The 22,101-nt window shown below is 36.4% G+C and overlaps 1 protein-coding gene across 1 annotated transcript in view; it reads right to left on the bottom strand.

Annotated features, from left to right (window-relative positions):
• Nucleotides 1-22,101, bottom strand: part of TMTC2 (transmembrane O-mannosyltransferase targeting cadherins 2) — a 406,489-nt gene that overhangs the window by 195,177 nt on the left and 189,211 nt on the right. The window contains exon 3 of the mRNA XM_037066181.1: nt 12,302-13,130. Within this exon, the coding sequence (XP_036922076.1) occupies nt 12,302-13,130 (829 nt within the window). The remainder of the gene's footprint in view (nt 1-12,301; nt 13,131-22,101) is intronic.

The following is a 22,101-nucleotide window of genomic DNA, read 5'->3' as shown; positions in this document are numbered from 1 at the left end:
ACCAAGCCCTTATTATATGAAATGTTAAAGGGAATTAAATCAGAAAAAGAAGATCAAAACTATGAACATTAAAATGGCTATAAATTCACAATTATCAACAATTCAATCTAAAAAAACAAACTAAGCAAACAAGCAAAACAGAAACAGAATCATAGATATGGAGGTCATTTGGAGGGTTATCATCTGGGAGGGGTAAGAGGGAGAATGGGTGAAAGGGTACAGGGATTAAAAAGTACTCACTGGTAGGCACAAAGTAGACAGGGGGGTGTTAAGAACAGCATAGGAAATAGAACAGCCAAAGAACTTATATGCATGACCCAAGGACGTGAACTAAGGTCAGGGTGATTGCTGGAAGGAATGGGGTACTAGGTGGAGTCGGGCAAAGGGGGAAATATGGGGACAACCATAACAGCATAATTAGAACCTACTTTAAAAAGGAATCTTTTATACCAAACACATCTACTGGACACATATTCATGATTGATGAATATAATCAACTAGTAATTATGATTAGATGTCCTGTTACAGGCAGAAATCCTATATTCTGTCCATGAGTCCTAAATAATGTTGATATGCAGACTATATACTTGTCAGGTTGACCCACAGGAAAACTCTATTCTCTTATCAAATAATCAGAAATGGGGTTAGGACATTTCTGAGGTGTTAACTTAAACCCTAAGGTGTTAACTTAAAACCTCAAAACTAAATATCTACTCCAAGCTCAATTTGGGAATGAGCTGAGAACCAACAGCCACAAGCAAAGCACAGCTGACTCTGGCCAGAGCCGATGGCCCCGGCCTCCTGGGACTGCTCGGCAGCAGCACAGCGTGGGCGCTAGCAGGGCTCCAGGGCAAACCTGCCCTCGGGAAGTATCTCCAAACCGAAAATGTAACAGCAAAGGAGATACCAAAATCCTGCACCATTGCTTCCAAATAACAGAATTTCAAAGCACTATACTGTACATACTATTGTGATTAGAGATAAGAAAAACACAGAATTCATAGGTTCATATGATATCATCAATATGCTTGTTTTCATTATACAAGACCAGAAAATTATTTTTACTTTAAAATTATTTTCAACACTCACATGATTGTGGACAACACCATTCAATATTAATCGCTACCGTGAATATGACTTGAGGCCATCCCTGGAAAATATTCAGATTATTCAAAAACAATGTAAGTAGAGATAAGAGGTATCCTACGTCATTGTGGCAAACCACCAAAGCTTACTGGAAACCTCAAAGAAAGTCAACTGATAAAGTAAAACCAGATAACATCTCAAAACATTTCAAACCTTCCCATCTTTTCTGGCGGTCTCATGATATATAGTCTGAGAAATTTACTCTAGTTTCCCAAGGAACAGGAATAGAGGAAAAAATGTTGATCACATTTCCTTATTATATAAACTCCAAGTTGCAATGCTCAGAACACCAAATATTGTAAGACTGGAAGTTTCCTCTGTCATCCAGGCACAGAACTGCACTTAAGAAAACAAAGTGTGTTGATACCTCAGGAATATGTCCTTGTCAAAATCTGGCTCTAGCTCTTGTATTGCATGTCTAATTCCATTCTTTCTCTCTACACTATAAGCCTCTCTAAAATATAAGCCTGCACAATTTCCAAAAAAGATATAAACGTTGATACTTTAATGTAATATCCCACAGTACTTTGCATAAAGAAATTAAACTGGTTAAAATGAATAAGTGTTCACAGTAACAGATTCTAATTCTATTGGGAATTAGAATCTAATTCTATTGGGAATTAGAATCTTAAATACAAGAAGGAATAATGGTTCTAATGTAGCTCTGCCCTCAAGATGTTTGTTTTTTACTTTCTTTCTGCCTACTGTTTAATCAAACCAGACTGTGCTTTCTTACTTGGAAAACAATATTATTACTTCTAAAATCAAAACTTTTAATGTTTGATTCTTACTTAATTTTTAGTAAGCACATAATGTGTGTGTTTCTGCTAGATCCCCTGGATGGTAATAATTTTAAATTACAAACAAATTTAAGGTTAATAGGCAAAGCTAAAGAGACTTAACACCCATATGCATAATAATAGGGCTCACACCTTTAGTCATCTTCTAAAATTGTATCTAAATAATCTTCTATAGCCAACCATTTTTCAATAATTATACAACTTGGAACATACTAGACTTCTGTTTAATCCCTTGAGACCTAAGTGAAATTTTCCTTAAATGCACTATCAATGGTAATAGGTGTGCAGGCATACTAGAGAGAAAACCAAAGAACATACTACATTTATCTTCTTGAAAATCTGCTACACTTGTAACATCTAAAGCCCTGTAATACAGCAGGAAATTAACATATGTTCTTTGACCCTTCTGTGTTTCATAAAGGTCAAACACCTGTAATTTGATTTTGCAAGAGATAGTGCTCTGATATACTTGTTAGCTTACTCTAGCAGCTTAGCTCTCTGTTGTTGAAGAATTAAAATTTTCAGAAATACCTGCTATAATCTTAAACATACAACTCTAATATGGCCTACCATTCCTTAATAGATGCCAGATTTGAAGATATTTTTTAGGTTTCTCTTTCTGGTAATAGAGTGAAATTCAATGTTCAGAGAGGCCCTTCTTGTGCCAAACACATTACATGTTATATAAACAATAAAAATATTTGTTAAGCAATGTATCATTCGATTAAAAAAAAAAAAGTAAGCACCCTCAAGTCTAGAAACTGCATGAAAGCAGGAATCGAGAGGGATGAAAAAGCTCTGAAGACGGCATCCACCCTGCACACATCCATGGTGCAAAACTACGGCGAACCAGGGCGTCTCCTCTAAACGGACTTGGCTTTAAATGGTCAGATGGCAGAGGCCACAGCAACTCTAGCCGCCCCCCCCTCCCCGCCCCGCCCCGGAAGCCACCCGAGTAGATGAACTGAAAACAAAGAAACAAAAGGAGAAAAACTTCCCTGGGAATTCCTGCACATAAATCCACATTCACAAAGTTTGAGGGAACACTGTGTCTGTTGCCCAAAGAGCCTCAAATCAAAAATATGTTTTAAACTACAGCTGCAGCAGAGATGAAAAAAAAAGGACTGCGGACCTTTGTGCAAATAAATTAGAAACTGAATTAAACAAAACCTAGGGAAAAAGAAGTTCATCAAAATTGATCCAAAGATTAACATGGACGTTTCCAAAATCATAAAAGAAATTAAATTCTTAGAAAAAATATATACCCTCTCATAAATAAAACATCATGCTTAGTACGTTTTGCAAGTAAATTCTACCAAATATGTATGGGAAATGGTAACTCCGATCTCCTATAAAATATTTCAGGAAACAAAAAAAAAGATGATACTCTCAAAATTATTCTGCAGTGTTAATTGATTCTAAAACTAAAATGTGACACCACAAGATTGAAACTGTCAATCTCACTCAGAAACATAGGCAAAAAACAAATTTGAAAGAATATAAAAATGTAAATACATTATAACTAATTCCTCCATTTACTTCCAGGGATGCAAAACAGGTTGACACTGGAAAAGATGTTAATATACATTACCAAATTAACAGATTGAGTGTGTGAAAATCTACACCATTATCAATATAAATTCAGAAAAAGAAATCTTAAACTAGAAATATTTACCAATTAAATTTATTTCCAGAAAACTCTATAAAATGCACATTAAGTAATGGTGAGATATTAACAATTCTTTTTAAAATAGGAGCGAGAAAAAAACCTGCTGTCATCATTTCTGCTTAACCCTGTAATATATTATACATTCTAACATAACATTAGGGACATGAACTGAAAGAAAACTGAAATAAGGAGAGATATGAGGGTAGGACTTCAGATACTGGTAATACTTTCTTCTTAAGTTGCAAAATGGGTATTTCTCTTAGCAATATTCCTTAAATATCAAAATATAAAGTGTATGTGGGTACATATATATATATATATATATATATCAATGAATAATATATTTCATAAATATTTAATGGAAGAAATGTTGGAGAATTTTAAGAACCAAACACAGAAGCTAATATGGATACAGACTAATTTAAATTCATACTTATTTTAATCATATGCTAGTTTTAATTCCTTTAAAATATAAATACTAGTAAATATATTCAATCTAAGACAACGTTAATTTTAGACTTGAGAGTGCTTAAAAGCCCGTAAAGGTTCTAAAAGTTAGTTATGGATAACCTCGAAGACAAGAACACCCAAGCAGTATGTCACCGGCTTTCACTGATAACACACCACCACAGGGCGATAATTAGTGAGTCTGCTGTGGTCTGGAAGGTGTTTTTTTTCTTTTGGAAGTTTTTTTTTACACACAACCTACTCGCAGTCATCAGAGATGGCACAAAGGAAGAACTGTGCGCCATTCCATTCTTAGTGGCAAGCTAACCATATGGTTTTTAACTTCTGTGAACACTCCATCCATCTCAACTGAGAAACAACCATACTTGATTTCTTCAAGAATGAAATCTTTCAGTGGGACCTTAATTTATCAAATCAACAAATTTGCTTTTTAAAAATACTTGGTCTAGTTGAGTGGATGACACATTTTCATTCTTTTTCTGTCAACCCTGTTTTCCCATTTCTCTTTTTTTTTTACTCAAAAGAAATGAACCTTTTGGAAAAAGAACAACAGCTTCTTTACCCTACAGAAGCCTGTAGATTCAACTGTGTACTATTTTTCTCTCAATCAGCCTTTACTGATTAGGTACGGTTAGTTCGCTATCTCTTACCACACTTTTCTGCTAAAAGTGAACTCTTCTGTATTTTACGACTATGATCAGACCAGTCAATCTGAACAATAGACTATACTGGTTTCCCTTCTTGACTTAATTGCTTTGCTATAAAAATCTGAACCTCTTTTCAAAAGTGTTCATCTTACTTTACAAGAAACATGGCATAATATCAACAAATAAAATATTAAAATTTATTACTTAATTTCAAAGGTAGCTGGTTAATTGCAATTTACCATAGTTACAGAAGATACTCAATTAGAGATAAAAGCTTAGATTATAAAATCCACAATGAATTACTCCAGTTTCACATGACTTAGAAGTTTGGATTTCACTTGAATTATGAGTTGTTTCCTGTATAAAATTATATTCCTTCAACACACTTCTTTTTGGAAATCTGAAACAATGAGAAGTTGAAACAGGAGTATCAATTTTATGGAAACCCAGGAAGAAAATTTGTCAAATGTTACATAGCCGAAACAACTATTTTGTCCCTGTTATTTTTTTAATTAAGTGGGCAATATTTGTGATTTGCATTAGGAGGGGATGAATATAGAATGCTTGTTTAATTAAGAGTTTCAAATATGTGCATATTTTATATTGAGCATTTCACATATTCACATTAGAAAGAGGCACTAAAAATAAACGTTAGCTTCTCAACAAAATTTCCTTGGATTAACCCTGCTTAATTTTCCCTAATTATTTTTTAATAAACTGTTTTCATACCATTAAAAATCAAAGTCAAATATGTCCTTTGAAGCAAATTGATGGAGTTAACAAACCAACTATTCTAAAGAACTGATTTGACTTTGAATTTGTAACTTAATTAAATGTAAATGTCTTTTAGCATACCAGATATGCTGCCCATATGCTATCATTCTCTTTTATGTCTTTGTGCTCACTGATCTGTTTATCTATAATAACTTCATTAGGCTGTGCTTATGACCTTAATTAATAAGGATGCCAGCAAGTCACTGGTTTTAGGGAAGACAAGAGATGAGTTTGAGATGCTGGTGGAGAAGTTCCACATAGATATGAGGTCATGGAAAAATAACTCAGAAATTCAATGACACACTTATTAACCCCATGTAATTTACCAGATAGTGTTTTCGATTCTACACAGAAAGGAAAATGAAGGCAGTCGTTGGACAGAACCTTGATAAATCAATCTGGAGAGGGGGCAAAACTGCAGAACACAGAGCTATGGGAAATGAAGAGAGAGTCAACATTGTGCAGTGCCTCGATAGCCAGAGAAGCAGAAAACAACCGTGCCAAACTCTACAGACAGCCAAAGACACCTGGGGGATTTAGATGAGGCCAAGAAGAAAGGTAGTCATACAGTTAGCCACTTTCTAATGAATTTGAAAATGCTTCTTTTCAAGTAAATATTAATCAATATGGTTTATAAAATATGTTCTTTGAAGCTGAAAATAAACCCTTTTAAGAATGATGTGGCTTGCTCATTAAAGCCATCATCAGAGAAAATTTCCTCTTTCCTAAGCACAGAAATTCGAAGAGTCATTGTGAAATCAGCAAACTGCAGTAATCAACCATGTCTGGTATTTTTCTGACAATATCCACCACATAATGAGACAAGACTTGTGGTTTACAAAGTCCAAATCAGCTATCATTTCTCCACTCTCCCAATTTAAACCATAAATTAGCAGCACAGTGAGTATGACAGGCTTTACTGATCGTCATTTGCATCCAATCAGTTAATGACTGGCAGCTGTCTGTAGCAACCTATTACTGAAGGCAGCAGCTTTATGTATAATGTTTCGGGAGGCTTAAAATCATATTCTGTGAAAGTACATGGTGGAAAGAAGAACTCCAAAATTTGGAAAGGCTTTCAATGGAAGGGAAAACCTAACTCAATGAAATAACTATTATCTCAGACAACCTTAGGAAAGACTGGCTTTAAAGGGTTTCTAATCTTTTGCTGGGCTCAAATAACAAAATAAACTTAGAAAACTCTGCCTTAAAGAAGATTACTGCCAGTCTCATAATTGGTAAGGAAGTAACTATAGACAGAATCATCACTAGCACGTTCCACATAGAAAAAATAAGAAACCAGAATTTAAAGAGATTTTTCCCTTTATCAAAAGGTCACAGAAGGTAGTCACGAATCCAAAACTAATTCCACTCCCAATTCTATCCCTCCTATTACAAACACACCTGACTGCAGGTATCAACAGCATAACAGTTTACACTTTCGCCTTCTTTATGTATGTACACCTTATCTCCACAGAGATTATGAATCCTCTTTAAAAAGAAGGATGATAACTTTAACATGTATTATTCAATATAGTCATGACAAAATGCCTTTTCTTTACCAGGCACTGTCCTAATTGCTACATTTAGGTGGCATTTTAAAAATGCAAAAATCTCTGCCTTCTTGTGTCTTGGATCCTACTGCATGCTGAAAATATATTCAGACAACAAACACATAAGTATGGACAATGCAGTATGTGAAAGAGTAATAAGTGTTACAAAAAAACAAAGCATGGGAAGAGGACAGGGAAATGCTGGACGAGGCAGAGGCAGAGGGGTAGCTGCCACTGTTAAAGGAGTAGCCAAGTCTGCATACAGCAATTTACTTACAATGCAACACTGGACCCAGATCTTCAAGATGGTGAGAGAGACAGAGGTGAGAATATCCTAGGAAATACACTCCAGGAAGAGGCGATGACAAGTGCTAAAGCTCTGAGGCAGCAGCTTACACGGCACATAGAAGGCACTTGAAAAGGGCCAAGTACTGGCGTGATAGAAATACAGGGGCTGTTCCGAGATTGTGAGCTTTGACTTTGAGACAAATGGGTAGTCGTGGAGGAGTGGGGGGTCGTCAGTGCCAGACTCTGGCTTGTGTTTCAAATGGGTCAGCAGGGCCGCTGGTTGAATGTAGTGTCTGATGACGTAAAATGGAAGCAGGGGTTCCACTTAGACATATAAAGAGGTTGGAAGTCCTCACTCCCATTCTTACAAGAAGAAAAAGCTCAACAAATGAAAAATCAACAACTTTTCTTGGAAATATCAGTGAACTGAGGTCCCAGGGCAAACCATCACCCTAAAATCTGAAGAGACAGGCAAATCCAAGTCACAGGGGAGATGTGATTCCCTGGAGTAGGAGCTGTTGGAGGAGAACGTCAATGGGAACAGTTCACTTGTAATTATGAGGAGTTGCTAGAAGCAGAATGTGAGCGGGAAGCTCACATGGGCCACAGTGAACCTAGGGGCCTCTACACTCTCGTGGGTTTTGCCTCTGTGGACACCACCGGGTTCTCACTGTGGTGAATCAAGAAAGATGCCCTCCTGGCTCTGGTGCAGGGAGGAGAAGAATGAACAAACCTTTGAAATACAGGAGTCCTCCCTTATCAGGGGGATACATCCCAAGACCCCCATGGATGCCTGAAACCACAGACAGTACCAAACCCTACACAGTCATTCCACAACCAGATTATTATACATTCCGAGAAATGTATTTTTAGGCAATTTCCTCTTGTGCAAAGATCATACAGTTGACACAAACGGTATGATCAAACTGATCATGACCCACTTAACACAAACCTAGATGACACTTTTATGCGCCTGCCAGTGCAGTAGGTTTGTTTATACCACCATCAATAACACATGAGTAATGTCTTGCACTAGGACTTAACGACACCTACTACTTCACCAGCAATAGGAATGTTCAGCTCTGATATAATTTTTTAAGATCACTGTCCTATATGCAGCCTGTCATTTACAAGAAAGTCATTATGTGATGCATGACCACACATGCAATATTTTCTCATACATACATATCTATAATAATATTTAATGTATAAATTAAGCACAATATATTGTAATAAAAATTGTGAGTATGGTTTCTCTCTCTCTCTCTCTCTCTCTGCTTATTGGGAGGAAACCAGATTGTATCAGGAGAAAAACCCATACAGACATGGGGAGAACATGCAAATTCCACACAGACAGTGTCCCAGCTGGGAGATGATTTCTTTTTTCCTGATGTACAGCATGGACCCTGTGGAAACAGGGATGATTCACGTCCCAGGCAGGATGGAGCAGACAGCATGAGATTCCATCACGCTACTCAGAATGGCATGCAATTTAAAACTTAAAAATTGCTTCCTGGAATTTTCCAAATAATATTTCCAGACCAAGGTGGACCATGGGTAACTGAAAGCATGTAATCCAAAATCTAGGATAATGGGGGACTACCGTATGCCCTTATCTTTGCCCACAACACACACATGGCTGCCGCCCAGGGGAAAGACCTTCCCAAAGCCTCCAGCTGTGGACCAAGGGCATTCTTCTCAGTCCAGACCCCTCTAGCCTTCCCCTCTCAGTCATAAGGGAAAACTAATAAACCCTCGGGAAGGTCACAGCCCAGGGGCACTAAAACTGAACAATAAAACAACACAGCACCCTACCCCATTTTACCAACATGTCAGCAGGGCTCCAGCACAGTAATGGGACCGCAGCAGAAAAAGACGCGGAACACAGACTCAGTTCTTAGTGAAGCCCCAAGACAACGGACACAAGAACCAGAACACCCGGAACATTGGATGCCTCCAGCCTCTGTAACTACGGGAATCATTAAACGCAGCCCAACTCCCAGCTAAACTAACATGAAACCTCACACTAGGCCTATTTACCTCAGGTCCATCCTATCATTTTTAACAAAGCATTATGTGGCATGCTGAAAGACAAGAAGACAGAAGCAGGGAGATCGGGTCACATACTTTGGGTAAGAATCTGATGAAACGTGAAGGTGGCTTGGGCCATGGTGGAAGCAGTGGAGGTAGAAAGTGGTCAAGATCTGCATGTATTTTTGAAGACAGCAGAAATGAGCTGCTGATGAAATGGATGCCGGGTGCGAAAGCAACAGTGGAGGTATGGATGGCTCCGAGGTTTCAGCCAGAACCGCTGGGAAAATGAGCTGCCATCAACTGAGATAGTAAAGGCTTCAGGTAAAGCAGTTATCTGGAGTACAGGGGTCCAGGAATCCAATTGTTGATGTTTCAAATGACTTACAATACTTATCAATTGTGTATTCATTCAACTAATACTATTGGAGTACCTAAAATACTATAGCACTTCTTGTTAGGAAGAAATAAAAATATATTGCAAACCAAGAAAATGCTTAATTATTTTACCAAGTGAACGGGTAAAGGAACAAATGACCAAACATTTTTAAACATGTCATCAAAATAACTTCATCAGAACCATAATCCTAACTGTCCACAGTAACAGCACAGGAGGTAATGCTGGAAAACATCTAGGAGTCTACAAAATGCTTCCACCAACCCCAGGACAGACTATATATACACTCAAGCATCTGAGGACTGGCCCTCCCTTCTTTCAGAGTAATAAAATCTGGCTGGGTACTTGGCTTCCCAGAAGAAAGATACCATTTCCCAGCCTTCCTTGCAACTAGGTGTAGCCAACAATCTGTTGGCAATCATGGGGTGTGCAATTTCTGAGATATTCCTTTAAAGAGAATGGTTATACCCACCATTGGCCATTTCTCCCCCTCTTCCTGTTAGCTGAAGTGCTGATGTGACAATGAGCCATTCTGAATCACATGGCCAGGGTGACGCTACGAGATGGCCAGGGAACAAAAGAGAAGGCACTTAGATCCTGAAAACCCATGGCGCCATCTTATCAGCACCGGGCCGCATGTAGTTAGATTGTTACATGAAAGAACAAAGCTTCTATCTTATTTAAGCCACTGTTACCATGGCTCTTTGCTACAGTAACTTAAAACTTAACCAATGAATTTAATGAATTCTCAGAACAATCCTGTGATATAAATAATGTGCTGAGATTCCTTAACATGTATCTATCTTAAAAAGTAGAAAAGTAAACTGTTAACACAGCCTTGGTTTTATATACTTTTATCTACCAGTTGGGGTCAGGGGCTACCTGGAAAGCATTCTGTGAGAACTGATTGCAACAATTTTTACAGCAAGATTTAGGTTCAGGCATTCAATAATCTGTGTAGCACTCACTACCTAAAAAAGCCACATGGTGAGTATTTTTCCATGAGAATATAGTATGCACTAGCTAAATTTCAAAGTTTCTAGTCACATTAAAATCCTCGAGGCCTATTAAGCATAAGTACCGACAATTAGTTCCTTGGCTTAAAGGAATGCTCACTGAATTCTTGACTTAATTGGTAATGAGATAAGGATGTCAGAGTTGTTTCTGATGTATATAGATCACTGATGTTCAACCAGTGAGCCACAAGAATTTTTAAAACATGCAATACCTGACTATTTAATCAGGGACACTGACCTCTTTTCCCTTAGATTGTGAAATAAAAAATGACAACAGCCAACACAGCAATAGCCACCCAATGTGAATAAATAAAAATTATACCTATTTCTTGTCAGATCAGTAAAAAATGTTATCTTTGTTATGCCACAGAATTTTAGTAATTAGTTCACGTGTGCCATGAGATAAAAAAGCTTGCAAATCGCTGGTCCAGATCTCTGGATACACCCTCTGACGCACATCAGCAAGCCATTCCATATAACTGGAATAGTTTTGTACTTCTGACATTTAAATACTGGTACAAAATTGTACTGGGAAAAGTACAACTGAACTGGGAAAAGACCAGTTCCAAAGCAAGCAAACAGACTTTCAAGAGTATATAACCAAAAAACAGCTTATGAACAAGACTATTTGGCACTATTTACTACAATATATTTCTGCACTTAAAATGTAAACTTATTTTCATTCAATTACTCTCAAACTTCCATCACCATTTAATTACCTAAACCAGAGAAATCCATTGTAACAGCTTTCAACCATTCATTTATATTTTACACTACTTTCTACACTGGCTACAATTTCTGAGATTTGCTAAAATAACTTCCTAAATCAAAAATAATAATAATAATAATAATAATAATAATAATAATAATAATAAAAACAACCAATCTTCTCATGGTACTGTGAAAAGTTTGTTTTCCCAAGTGCCTTAAATAAGAATGCGCTGACTACCTGGCAACACCCCAGTTATTATGCATCTGCAAAGCTGAGGGTGATTCTCACTTGCACACATGCACATTGACACCTAGAGACACAATTCCAAGATTCAAAACAGACTTACCTACAAATCTTTTAAATGTGTCAATGTAATTCTTATGGTACTTCCTCAGGTGAGGCTTAAAAAACAGAGGAGCTAAAGTATACTTAAGTGTTTTAACCTGACTTTTATTACATGATGAAAGAGGTGATGTCCATATCAGTATTTTTAAATGTGGAAACCAAGCCTTTTTATAATCTTTTATGAGAGTCAGTGTTTTCACATAACAGGATTTCTAATTCCTCTGGACAAATGTGCCAAGTACATCGGAAAATACTTCCCTATTCCAAATATAGAATGCTGGTGCATCTTTAAAGTGTACTGCTCCTTACTTAAAAAAATAATAAGAAAAAATATACATGGCTATTTCATAAAAGCACCTCCTCACCCTTAATAACTGTGTTTATAGGCAAGAAGCAAAGATAAAGAAGGCAGAAAGAGTAAGTGGTCTAGGCAAAAGCACAAAATAAAGTATTACCTTTCGCGGGGTTTACTTTTATCCCTGACCTATAGAGCATTTCCTCATTCTGCCAGTCTCCATTCCTCATTGCAGTCTTGAGTCCATAGAAAACAATCAATGTAGCTGTAGCATAAAAAATCAAGCTCTTCAGAAACCGCTTTTGGATTTTGACATAAAGGGCTCTGGCACCCACGGTAATGAGGAGGCAGAAGCCCATACTAGGAATATACAATACTCGCTCTGCAATTACAAAGCCAACATAGAAAAACAGGTTCGTGGCAGGAACGAACGGTATTATTAACAAAGATAAAGACAGAACGACAATGTTCTCCGTAGAAGGAAGCTGTGTTCTCTGGGATACATTGCTTTTAATACCATTTTCTACTTTGGATGCAAAACCGGGCTTAATCTCTGAGTTCCGGTACTCCACATCTGAATGGCAGCTATGTCCATTGGCATTTTGCCTGCCATTTGTTACAAATTTCCCATCGCATTCTCTTTCCATGCTTGGGCTCTTTAAACTGTAGTAGGCAAGGAGGAGGAGTCCAATATAGAAGGCCACAGTGTGTAGGTTTCTCCAATCACAAATAGTTTTGAGCAGAGGCACGGCATCCATGGACCAATCAAAACTGAGGGTATCTGGGCAGAGCAACAGCCAGAGGTTCTTGGCTGGCAAGTAGAAGAAGGTGAGTGTGCGAGCCAGGAGGCTATCTGAATCAGCAGCCGGGTTGTCCGAGTTGGAAAAGCTTGGTGGTTTGTTTCCCATCCAGTACAGACGGGCACCCAAAAGGGAGGTCCCCCAGAGAGTTAACAAACTAATGCTGAGGAAAAGAGACAAATTCTTCCCCTGAAACCAAAAGAGAGGGGAAACAATTAAGATAGTCATCAATACAGCATGGGAACACTTAACATTTAGAGATGAAATACATTTTTAAACGGACAGTTGAAAATACAGCATTGTTTCAAATATATAACTTCATTTCCATCTCCTTTTACAAATGTTTAGGAAAAGTTTAACCCTCTGAATTTTTGACTGTGGAGTCCTCTTTGTAACTTTTAATGAGTGTCTTTTCTTCTCATGCCTTTTCTAAAGTAGCAATAACCAAACCTTCAATTTCTTGACCTCTATCTACACCACGGGTTGAATACACTTCCTTCTTGGAATTATTTAGCACAGGTCAAAATGAGACCATGATATGAAAGTACTTAACATTCTGTATGGGATATAGTAGGCATCTAAAAACTATGCTCTTTCATTTTATTATTTAGATTCTGGGGAAAAACAAACAGCAGCGTGACCAAAAAGATGGGGTCTAACAGGATTCTGCTCTGCACAAAAGAATAGCACTTAGCTATGTCTATGCCAGTCCCGATTCCTTTGTATGGAGTCTCTGTGCAGAATTTATAACCCTGCTCCCCCAAGCTGCCACTGGCATCAGCAACATCAACCATTTGATAACACTACTCGTGAATGTGAAATCTTTCATGGTAATGAAAACTTTTTAAAAATAAAATGACTCAAAAACAAACTTATTTAAGAAAAAGAAAACTATGAAAGGAAGGCAAAAGGATATCCTTGTTGATGAGAATGTTCTCGCAAAGTCCTTCAACCTGAATAAGAATTTAGTGACCACAAACAATCCAAGTTCTGAGAATGGGAAGAGAGAGGGATGGACACCATATCCCAACCTTAATGTTTCCATCACACTGATGATGTAATCTCTTAACGCACACATTCTTACCTTGCATGAAACCTCCTTCCTCATTGGCATTCAGAATGCTACTTGGAACCATACAATGGAGATATTAAATACTTTATTGTAAAAAAATTCACAAAAGGCAACAAAAACAAAAATAAACAAGTGAGATTATGTTAAACTAAAAAGCTTTTGCAAAGGAAACCATCAACAAAATAAAAGATAATTTATGGAATGAAAAAAATATTTGCGAACCATAGGGAAATATACAAGATATGTAAGTAACTCATACAGCTGAACAGAAAAAATCAAATCCAATTACAAATAGTCAGAAAATCTGAATAGACATTTTTCAAGAAAAAGATATACAGGTGGCCAATAGGTACATGAAAAGATGCTCAACATCACTAATCATCAGGGGAATGCAAATCCAAACCACAGCAAGACATCACCCTACGCATTTTATAATGTCTATTACCAAAGAAGACAAGAAATAACAAGTGTTGGTAAGGAGGTGGAAAAAAGAGAAAACGTGTGTACAGTTGGTGGGAATGTAAACTGGTGCCTGCACTCTAGAAAACAGCATGGAAGTTCCTCATTAAACCAAAAATAGAATTATCATGTGACCCAGGATTTGTACTTCTGGGTATTTATCTGAAGAAAATGAAATTAGTAACTTGAAAAGATATACACATCCCCATTTTCACTGCAGCATTATTTACAACAGCCACAACATGGAAGTATCCCAAGTGTGTATCAACAGATGAGTGGATAAAACAAAGTTATATACACACACATACACTCAAATGGAGCATTAGCCACAAAAGGAAGGAAACCCAGCCATTTGTCACAACACAGATGACATTAAGGGCATTATACTAAAAGAAATCAGTCAAGGCCGAGAAAGAGAAACACTGTATTATCTCACTTACAGGGAGAATCTTAACACACACAAACTAGCACATACAGAGAACGGATTGGTTGTTGCCAAAGGTGGGGGGATGGGTGAGGGTGGTCAAAAGGCACAAAGTTCCAGTTATAAGATAAATAAGCCCTGAGGATGTCATATAGGGTGTGGTGGCTATGGTTCACAATAGTGTACTGTCTATTTGAAAGATGCTAATAGAGCAGACTTTAATAGTTCTCATCACAAGAAAAAAATAGTTTTTTATAACTGTGTGGTGATATTAACTAAAATCACTTTGACAATCATTTCACAAGATGTACATATATCAAATGATTACTTCATAGAACTAAAGCTAATTTAATGCCACATGTCAACTACATCTCAATTTAAAAAAACCAACCACAAAGAGCAATATATCTAGAGCACATACAACTTCTATTACAACCATGTCTGTATTATATGCAACTGAAACTGGACTGTCCTCAGCCTCTTCTCATTCAGCATCTCTAATTTCCGGAAGCCACAGAACTGGCCATAGACCATCTGCTCCATCTTCACTTGGAACCTAAATCGCAGCAAGATCCTGATTTTAACAGTTATTTATATATCATAATAACTCCACCTGCATCTCCCTTCACCTCCATAGTTCTTTATTCAACTCTTTGTTGAGCATATGCACTTTGGTGCCTCAACTCAAAGTGTCCAGCACGCAACCTGACTTCATAGCTCCTCCAATCACTGCACCTGAGATAACGGTAAGCAGTTTTTTCTTCACACCTTCTCTCCTTCCACTCACACATCACGCATTGCCAAGTCCTCTCACTGTCACTTCAAAATATATCCCTACTTGTCCGTTTCTCTCCATCTCTTCATGCAGAGGTACCACAAGAATTACATTGACACATTTAAAAGATTTGTAGGTAAGTCTGTTGTGAATCTTGGAATTGTGTCTCTATGTGTCAATGTGCATGTGTGCAAGTAAGAGTCACCCTCAGCTTTGCACATGCGTAATAACTGGGGTGTCACCACTCTAGTTCAAAAGGCCGAGACTTGGATTATCATAGTAGTCTCCCCCTAACTGGTAACCTAACCTTTTTTAACACAGATGACAGTGTCCCCAAATTTTAAAATCATTAATGGGAGCTTACTCTTAAGAGCTTGGAAGTTTTTAACTCTACAAAAGTTTGTAACTGATTGAGTAGTTTTATTTTTACAGTTCAAAATTTATTTTGAAAAATATTTTAAATATTTAAAAAGGGGTAGTTCTGGATATAAATTAAGGCTAAGGTAGAGAGGGCTAGAAGCTAAAAATTCAGAACAAGAAAAATGAGCAACAGCAAACAAATGGACATTATGGAAAATGTTAAGAGGCGGGGTCGTTTATGAATATCAAATCTCAGTAATGGTAAATGCATAGAATTAACTGCCTTGGTGTTTTAAAAACATCTGTGTGAGACCTCTGCTTAAAATTAATTTTTGTAATGCTATTTGGAATTTTTAATGGCGGGGGGAACAGTATGTTCAGTCATTGCCAATCTTTAACTGTCAAGTCTCTCCTAGAAAAATGAAATGATTCAATCCTTCTTATCACCTAAAAACAACTTTTGAAAACAATCATTACCATGGCTCCTCTGAAACTCTACACAGCAAAACTCTTACAATTTCTTGATTATGGGAAAAAAATTAAACCACACAAAACCAAATGTTAAAAATTGTAATAACTCAATGGATCAATCACATTAAGTAGTCTCAGATTATAGAATAGAGAAACATAATTTGACAAAAATAAATGAGAAAGGTTATCATGGGTAAAAGAGACTCAACTTGAAAATCAATTCAGTTCTGAATTTGTAGCAGAAGTCCACTGTCAAAGTGCCACAAAGGCACCTCTGTTACAGTATCTTCTGGTGGGAATGAGTGCAGAGGAGGACGGGACGGGAGCAGGCACAGCTGGATCAAGCAAAGAGAAAAGCAAGGCAGTGAGAGAAGCGCACGGGGAGGAAAATACAATCGGGTTTCTTTGCCAGTCATGAAATTCCATAATAACTTGGTTCTGATAATTACAAAATTTTGTATTATTCCTAAAGATAGAAGTGCTACAGTAAGGCAAAACTACCTTATTCATTACATTTTAATAAAAGCATCTTTAGAAATTTAGCAAATTTTAATATAAGTTATATAACTTATATAACTTTAATAAGTTATTATCAAACTAGGCCACTGAGACTTCAGATCTGATAAAAATGACTCCAGCAACTGTGATGCTAAAAGAACATTTAAATACAATAAACTACAAAGTAAAGGTATGAGTAATGAAAACCATTCAATGGTAAATACTGAATATTCCCAGCATTCAAGTCTAAATGCTGGGAAAATAACAAAAATAAAAAAGAATACGTAAAAATAAAATGCAAGCATTACGTAAAACTTTACATATTAAAACAGTTCATATACAGTCTCCCATTTAAAATTTTACATAATAACTAAGATCAAGAGACACTAACATTCTGAAGAGAGATGCTCTCTTACACTCATCCTAAGTCAATGGTGAAGTCTGTAAGGGGTAAGTAAATGACAGAATTAAAGAAAACTAAACTGAAGAAAAAAATTTGGTATGAAAATGTTTGAAGTGGAAGAGTTTCTCAGAGTTCGTGACTGGCTACCACGTTTTAAGTATCAGTCTACCTTTGAAATCACAACTTTCAAGTTTCTTTCGTGCTTTCTAACAGAATTTTGGTAAAATTTATCTCTTATAAAAATGGGATTCTGGTAAAACCAAATCTGTCTTGTAGCCTTATTCACTTTTCCTGTGCAAATGACCTTAAAAAATAAGGCGAATAAAAGAAAGCATGGAAAAGGTTATATTAATTAATTTTAGTTCCTAAGCTCTGATTTATGAATTAAATCAAATAAACATTTGTACTGAGCTATAGGTAAGAGCAAAATGACCATACAATTAGCCTCAGCATTTTTTTGTTCTTGGCTTGGTATATCAAATTGATTCAGCACAGGTATTTCTGAGATGAGGCATCAGAGTTCTGAGGAGTTGCCACCAAATACTTGAAAGTGAAAACTAGTAAAAATCCACAAAAGTAGATGAGACTTCAAAGCAGGGAAATTTGGACATCTGAATATAACCTTTATATTCAGGAGCATTAAACAATGATTGCAATGTAACAGCAAAAGCACAATCAGAGCATCCAACCTATCATTAAGGCTGCTCTTGTGGCAGGCACCCCACTGCGCGCTGATACAGATCCCTACGAAGGGAGACCACAGACCTTGTGTTCCTAGAGCTTCATGTGTTCTATTCTGTTCAGAAAAACACATAATGAGGAGAAGAATCATCGTGCCTTAAAGGATAATTTTCAAACCTAAAGGGCCATCAGTATCCATTGTGTGCTTTTAAAAATGCCAGTGCGTTGGTCTAACTAAATTCTCCATAGGGGATTGATTCAAATGCAGCTGAAGCTGAGAATCACTGTGAATTCATACAAGTCTAATCCTTAGTATTGATACTAACAATACTATTGGCCTAGGGCTTTCATTTCACAAAGTTTGAAAGCACATTTTCCTCAATCGAAGTGAATAAAATATAATGAAACATAAATGATGTTTTCTCTCAAGCTCATGGACAAACTGAATTCTTGGTATAATAAGTGAGTAGTGAGTGTCATGGTCAGGCTATAAAGGCACTGAGATCATTGTAGTTGGTAAAATTCAGAGTTGAAACCTATGAGTCTTATTGATACAGAAGACAGAGAATTTTTGTTTCCAGGGGGGAAAAAATTAGCCTCCTAAGTATGGATCACAAAAGGCACATGATTCAATAGGAAAAAAAAGATTCACCATATAGACAGAAAATTTGGGAAAAAGACACCAAAAACAGTTGAAAATGCTTAATTTCATTATCAATAAAAATAAAAGTCAAATTGTAAAAATATATTTCACCTGAGTCTAAGTGAAAAAAAAGAGAACTGGAAAAAAATGGATATAAAAGTCACTGAAATGGCACTGAAACAGGAACCATGACATGATGGGAAAATATCAATTGTAGAGTGTGGGCAAGAAATTTGTAACTATATAGAAAAAATTAATAATTTGTATTCTTTATTATTTGTTAACCTGGATTTAGTTACCTACTCTCTAAGAAAAAAATCCTCTTAGATACAAAGATAAGGCCATCTAAATCCCCACTGTTTATAAAGGCAAAAATAGGAAAATATCTAAAAATTTCAATGGAGCAATATGAAAGTAAATCATAATGTACCCATATCATTTCACTCTATAATGCAACTAAAAAGAAAAAGCTACATATCTGTGGGTGTGTACATTTATATATTTAAATATATATGCATATATCTCTTATCAACATGAAAACTATCATAGAGCAATTAAGACAAACCAAATCATTAATAATGTGGTAACATGACTAATGAAAAATCATGTTGCAAAACATGCATATTATAAAATCATATGGACCAGTCAGAAAAAAATAACATTTTTCACAAATGTATATGTATGCACATAAAGTCTTTTGTTTTTCAAAGTCTAGCTATAATTACAGGAAGCACGAGATGATGAAATCTCTGGGGCAGGGCAAGACAGGGAGACGGATCGATGCACGAGAGACAGCAAAGGTCTCAAGTTCATGAGAGGTTGCTGTCTATTTACAACCTCAAACATTTATTGGTAGAAAACTAAAAGGTTTGACAATCAGATATGCCTAAACTTACATTTCATGGGTTAAAAATATTTTTTTCAAACAAATGTACAAGTAATGTCAACAAATTTAAATACTGGTTATGAGCATATAAGTATCTGATGTGTTAATTCCTATATCTTACTATATTTAGGATTAACTACTATTAACTACACCTATTATTTTATAATTGTTACATTTTTCAACATTAAAATATTTTTCCAAGTCCCAATTCAATATACTTGTAATTACTGTATGATCCTTATCTTAAGTTTGCTACAAAATCCCTTAATTTCACAAGGATACTAGAGAAAAACACAACGCGCGCCAGTTATAATATGTAATTATATTACTCAAAACCGCTCTTTTAGGTTCTGAGTCTGGGATATATTCTTTGAATCCTGGAGGTTAATACAGAGCCTGGTACATGCATGGAGGTACAGCCATGCACCACAGAACATTTTACTCAACAAAAGCCCACATAGATGATTGTCATCTCATTAGATTTTAATGGAGCTGAAATTTTACAGTGATGCTGGTATAAACAACCTATTGCACTGCCAGTCATATAAAATTATAGCATGATTATTACAGTACAGAATACTTGATAATAAAAATAAACAACTGTCTTACACATTCATCAAAGCACAAACCAGCTGTGCAGGTTTGTAGCCTGGGAGCCAGGCTATACCAACTAGCCCAGGTGTGTGGTGGGCTTTACTTGTACTTGTGGGTTTGTGCGAGCACACTCTATGATGTTCTCACAACAAAGTTGCCTAACGATGCAGTTCTCAGAACCTGTATAAGTGGTTAAGCGGAGCACGACTGTATTCAAATAAATGATTTTGTAACTCTGACCGTTCCCAAAAGTTAGTTTCTATCTATCATTATTTCACACATTTTAAGTCCTATTAAGATAAACCCTTACTCCCAATCCCCCAATGAAAGCTTACAAATTAGCAGTCCTGAGAGGGAAGTTCATAGCAATACAGGCCTACCTAAAAAGATAGAAACATTTCAAACAAACATCCTAACCCCATGCCTAGGAGAACTAGAGGGACAACAACAAAGACAGCCCAGAGCAAGTAGAAGAAAGAAAATAACAAGATCAGGGCAGAATTAAATGACCTAGACACTAAAAGCACAATTCTAAGGATCAATGAATCCAGGAGCTGGTTTTTTGAAAAGATAAACAAAATTGACAAGCCTTTAAGCAGGCTTATCAAGAAAAAAGGAGAGAGGATCCAAATAAACACAATCAGAAATGAAAGAGGAGAGATTACAACTGACAGCACAGAAATAGAAAGGATTGTAAGAAATTACTATGAAGAACTGTATGCCAAGAAATTTGAAAACCTAGGTGAAATGGACAAATTTCTAGAAAAATATAATCTTCCAAAACTCAATAAAAAAGCAGCAGAAAACCAGAACAGACCAATAACAGCAGATGAAATTGAAGAAGTAATCAAAAAACTCCCATCACACAAAAGCCCTGGACCAGATGGTTTCACAGGAGAATTCACAAAGCATTTAAGGAAGAGCTAACCCCTATTCTTCACAGACTATTCCAAAAAATCCAAAATGATGGAAGACTCCCAAACTCTTTTTGTGAAGCCAGCATCATCTTAATCCCAAAACCAGATAAAGATACAACAAAGAAAGAAAATTCAGACCAATATCGCTGATGAACATACACACTAAAACCCTCAACAAAATATTGGCAAACCGTATCCAACAATACATTAAAAAGATCATTCGCCATGACCAAGTGGGATTCATCCCAGGGATGCAAGGATGGTTCAATATTTGTAAATCAGTAAATGTACTACATCACATAAACAAAAGCAAAGACAAAAATCACATGATCATACCAATAGACGTGGAAAAAGCTTTTGATAAAGTACATCACCCATTTATGATAAAAACACTCAGCAAAGTAGGAATAGAGGGAGCATTCCTTACATAATAAAGGCCATATATGATAGACCTACAGTCAACATCATACTCAATGAGCAAATACTAAAAGCTTTCCTAACTAAGATCAGGAACAAGACAAGGTTTTCCACTTTCACCACTTCTATTCAATATAGTATTAGAAGTTCTAGCCACAGTGATCAGACAAGAAAGGAAATAAAAGACATCCAAATCAAAAAGGAGGAAACAAAACTGTCACTGTTTGCAGATGACATGAGAGTGTACATGGAAAATCCTATAGACTCCACCCAAAAACTGCTCAACCTAATAAATAAATTTGGCAAAATAGTGGAATATAAAGTCAATATCCAGAAATCAAAGGTATTTTTGTGTACTAACAATGAAACAGCAGAAGCTAAAATCAAGAAAAAATCCCATTCAATATAGCAAAAAGAAATATAAAATACCTAGGAATAAACCTAACCAAGGAGGTAAAAGACCTGTATGCAGAAAAGTATACAACACTGAAGAAAGAAATCAAGGAAGACACAAACAAATGGAAACATATACCATGTTCATGGATTGGAAGAAGTAACAT

This window comes from Sturnira hondurensis, unplaced genomic scaffold, assembly GCF_014824575.4.
Source record: "Sturnira hondurensis isolate 20B ecotype Veracruz unplaced genomic scaffold, ASM1482457v3 Scaffold0016535, whole genome shotgun sequence".
NCBI lineage: Eukaryota > Metazoa > Chordata > Mammalia > Chiroptera > Phyllostomidae > Sturnira > Sturnira hondurensis.
The sequence above is the reverse complement of the archived record's forward strand: the minus strand, read 5'-3'. Positions and strand labels throughout refer to the sequence as shown.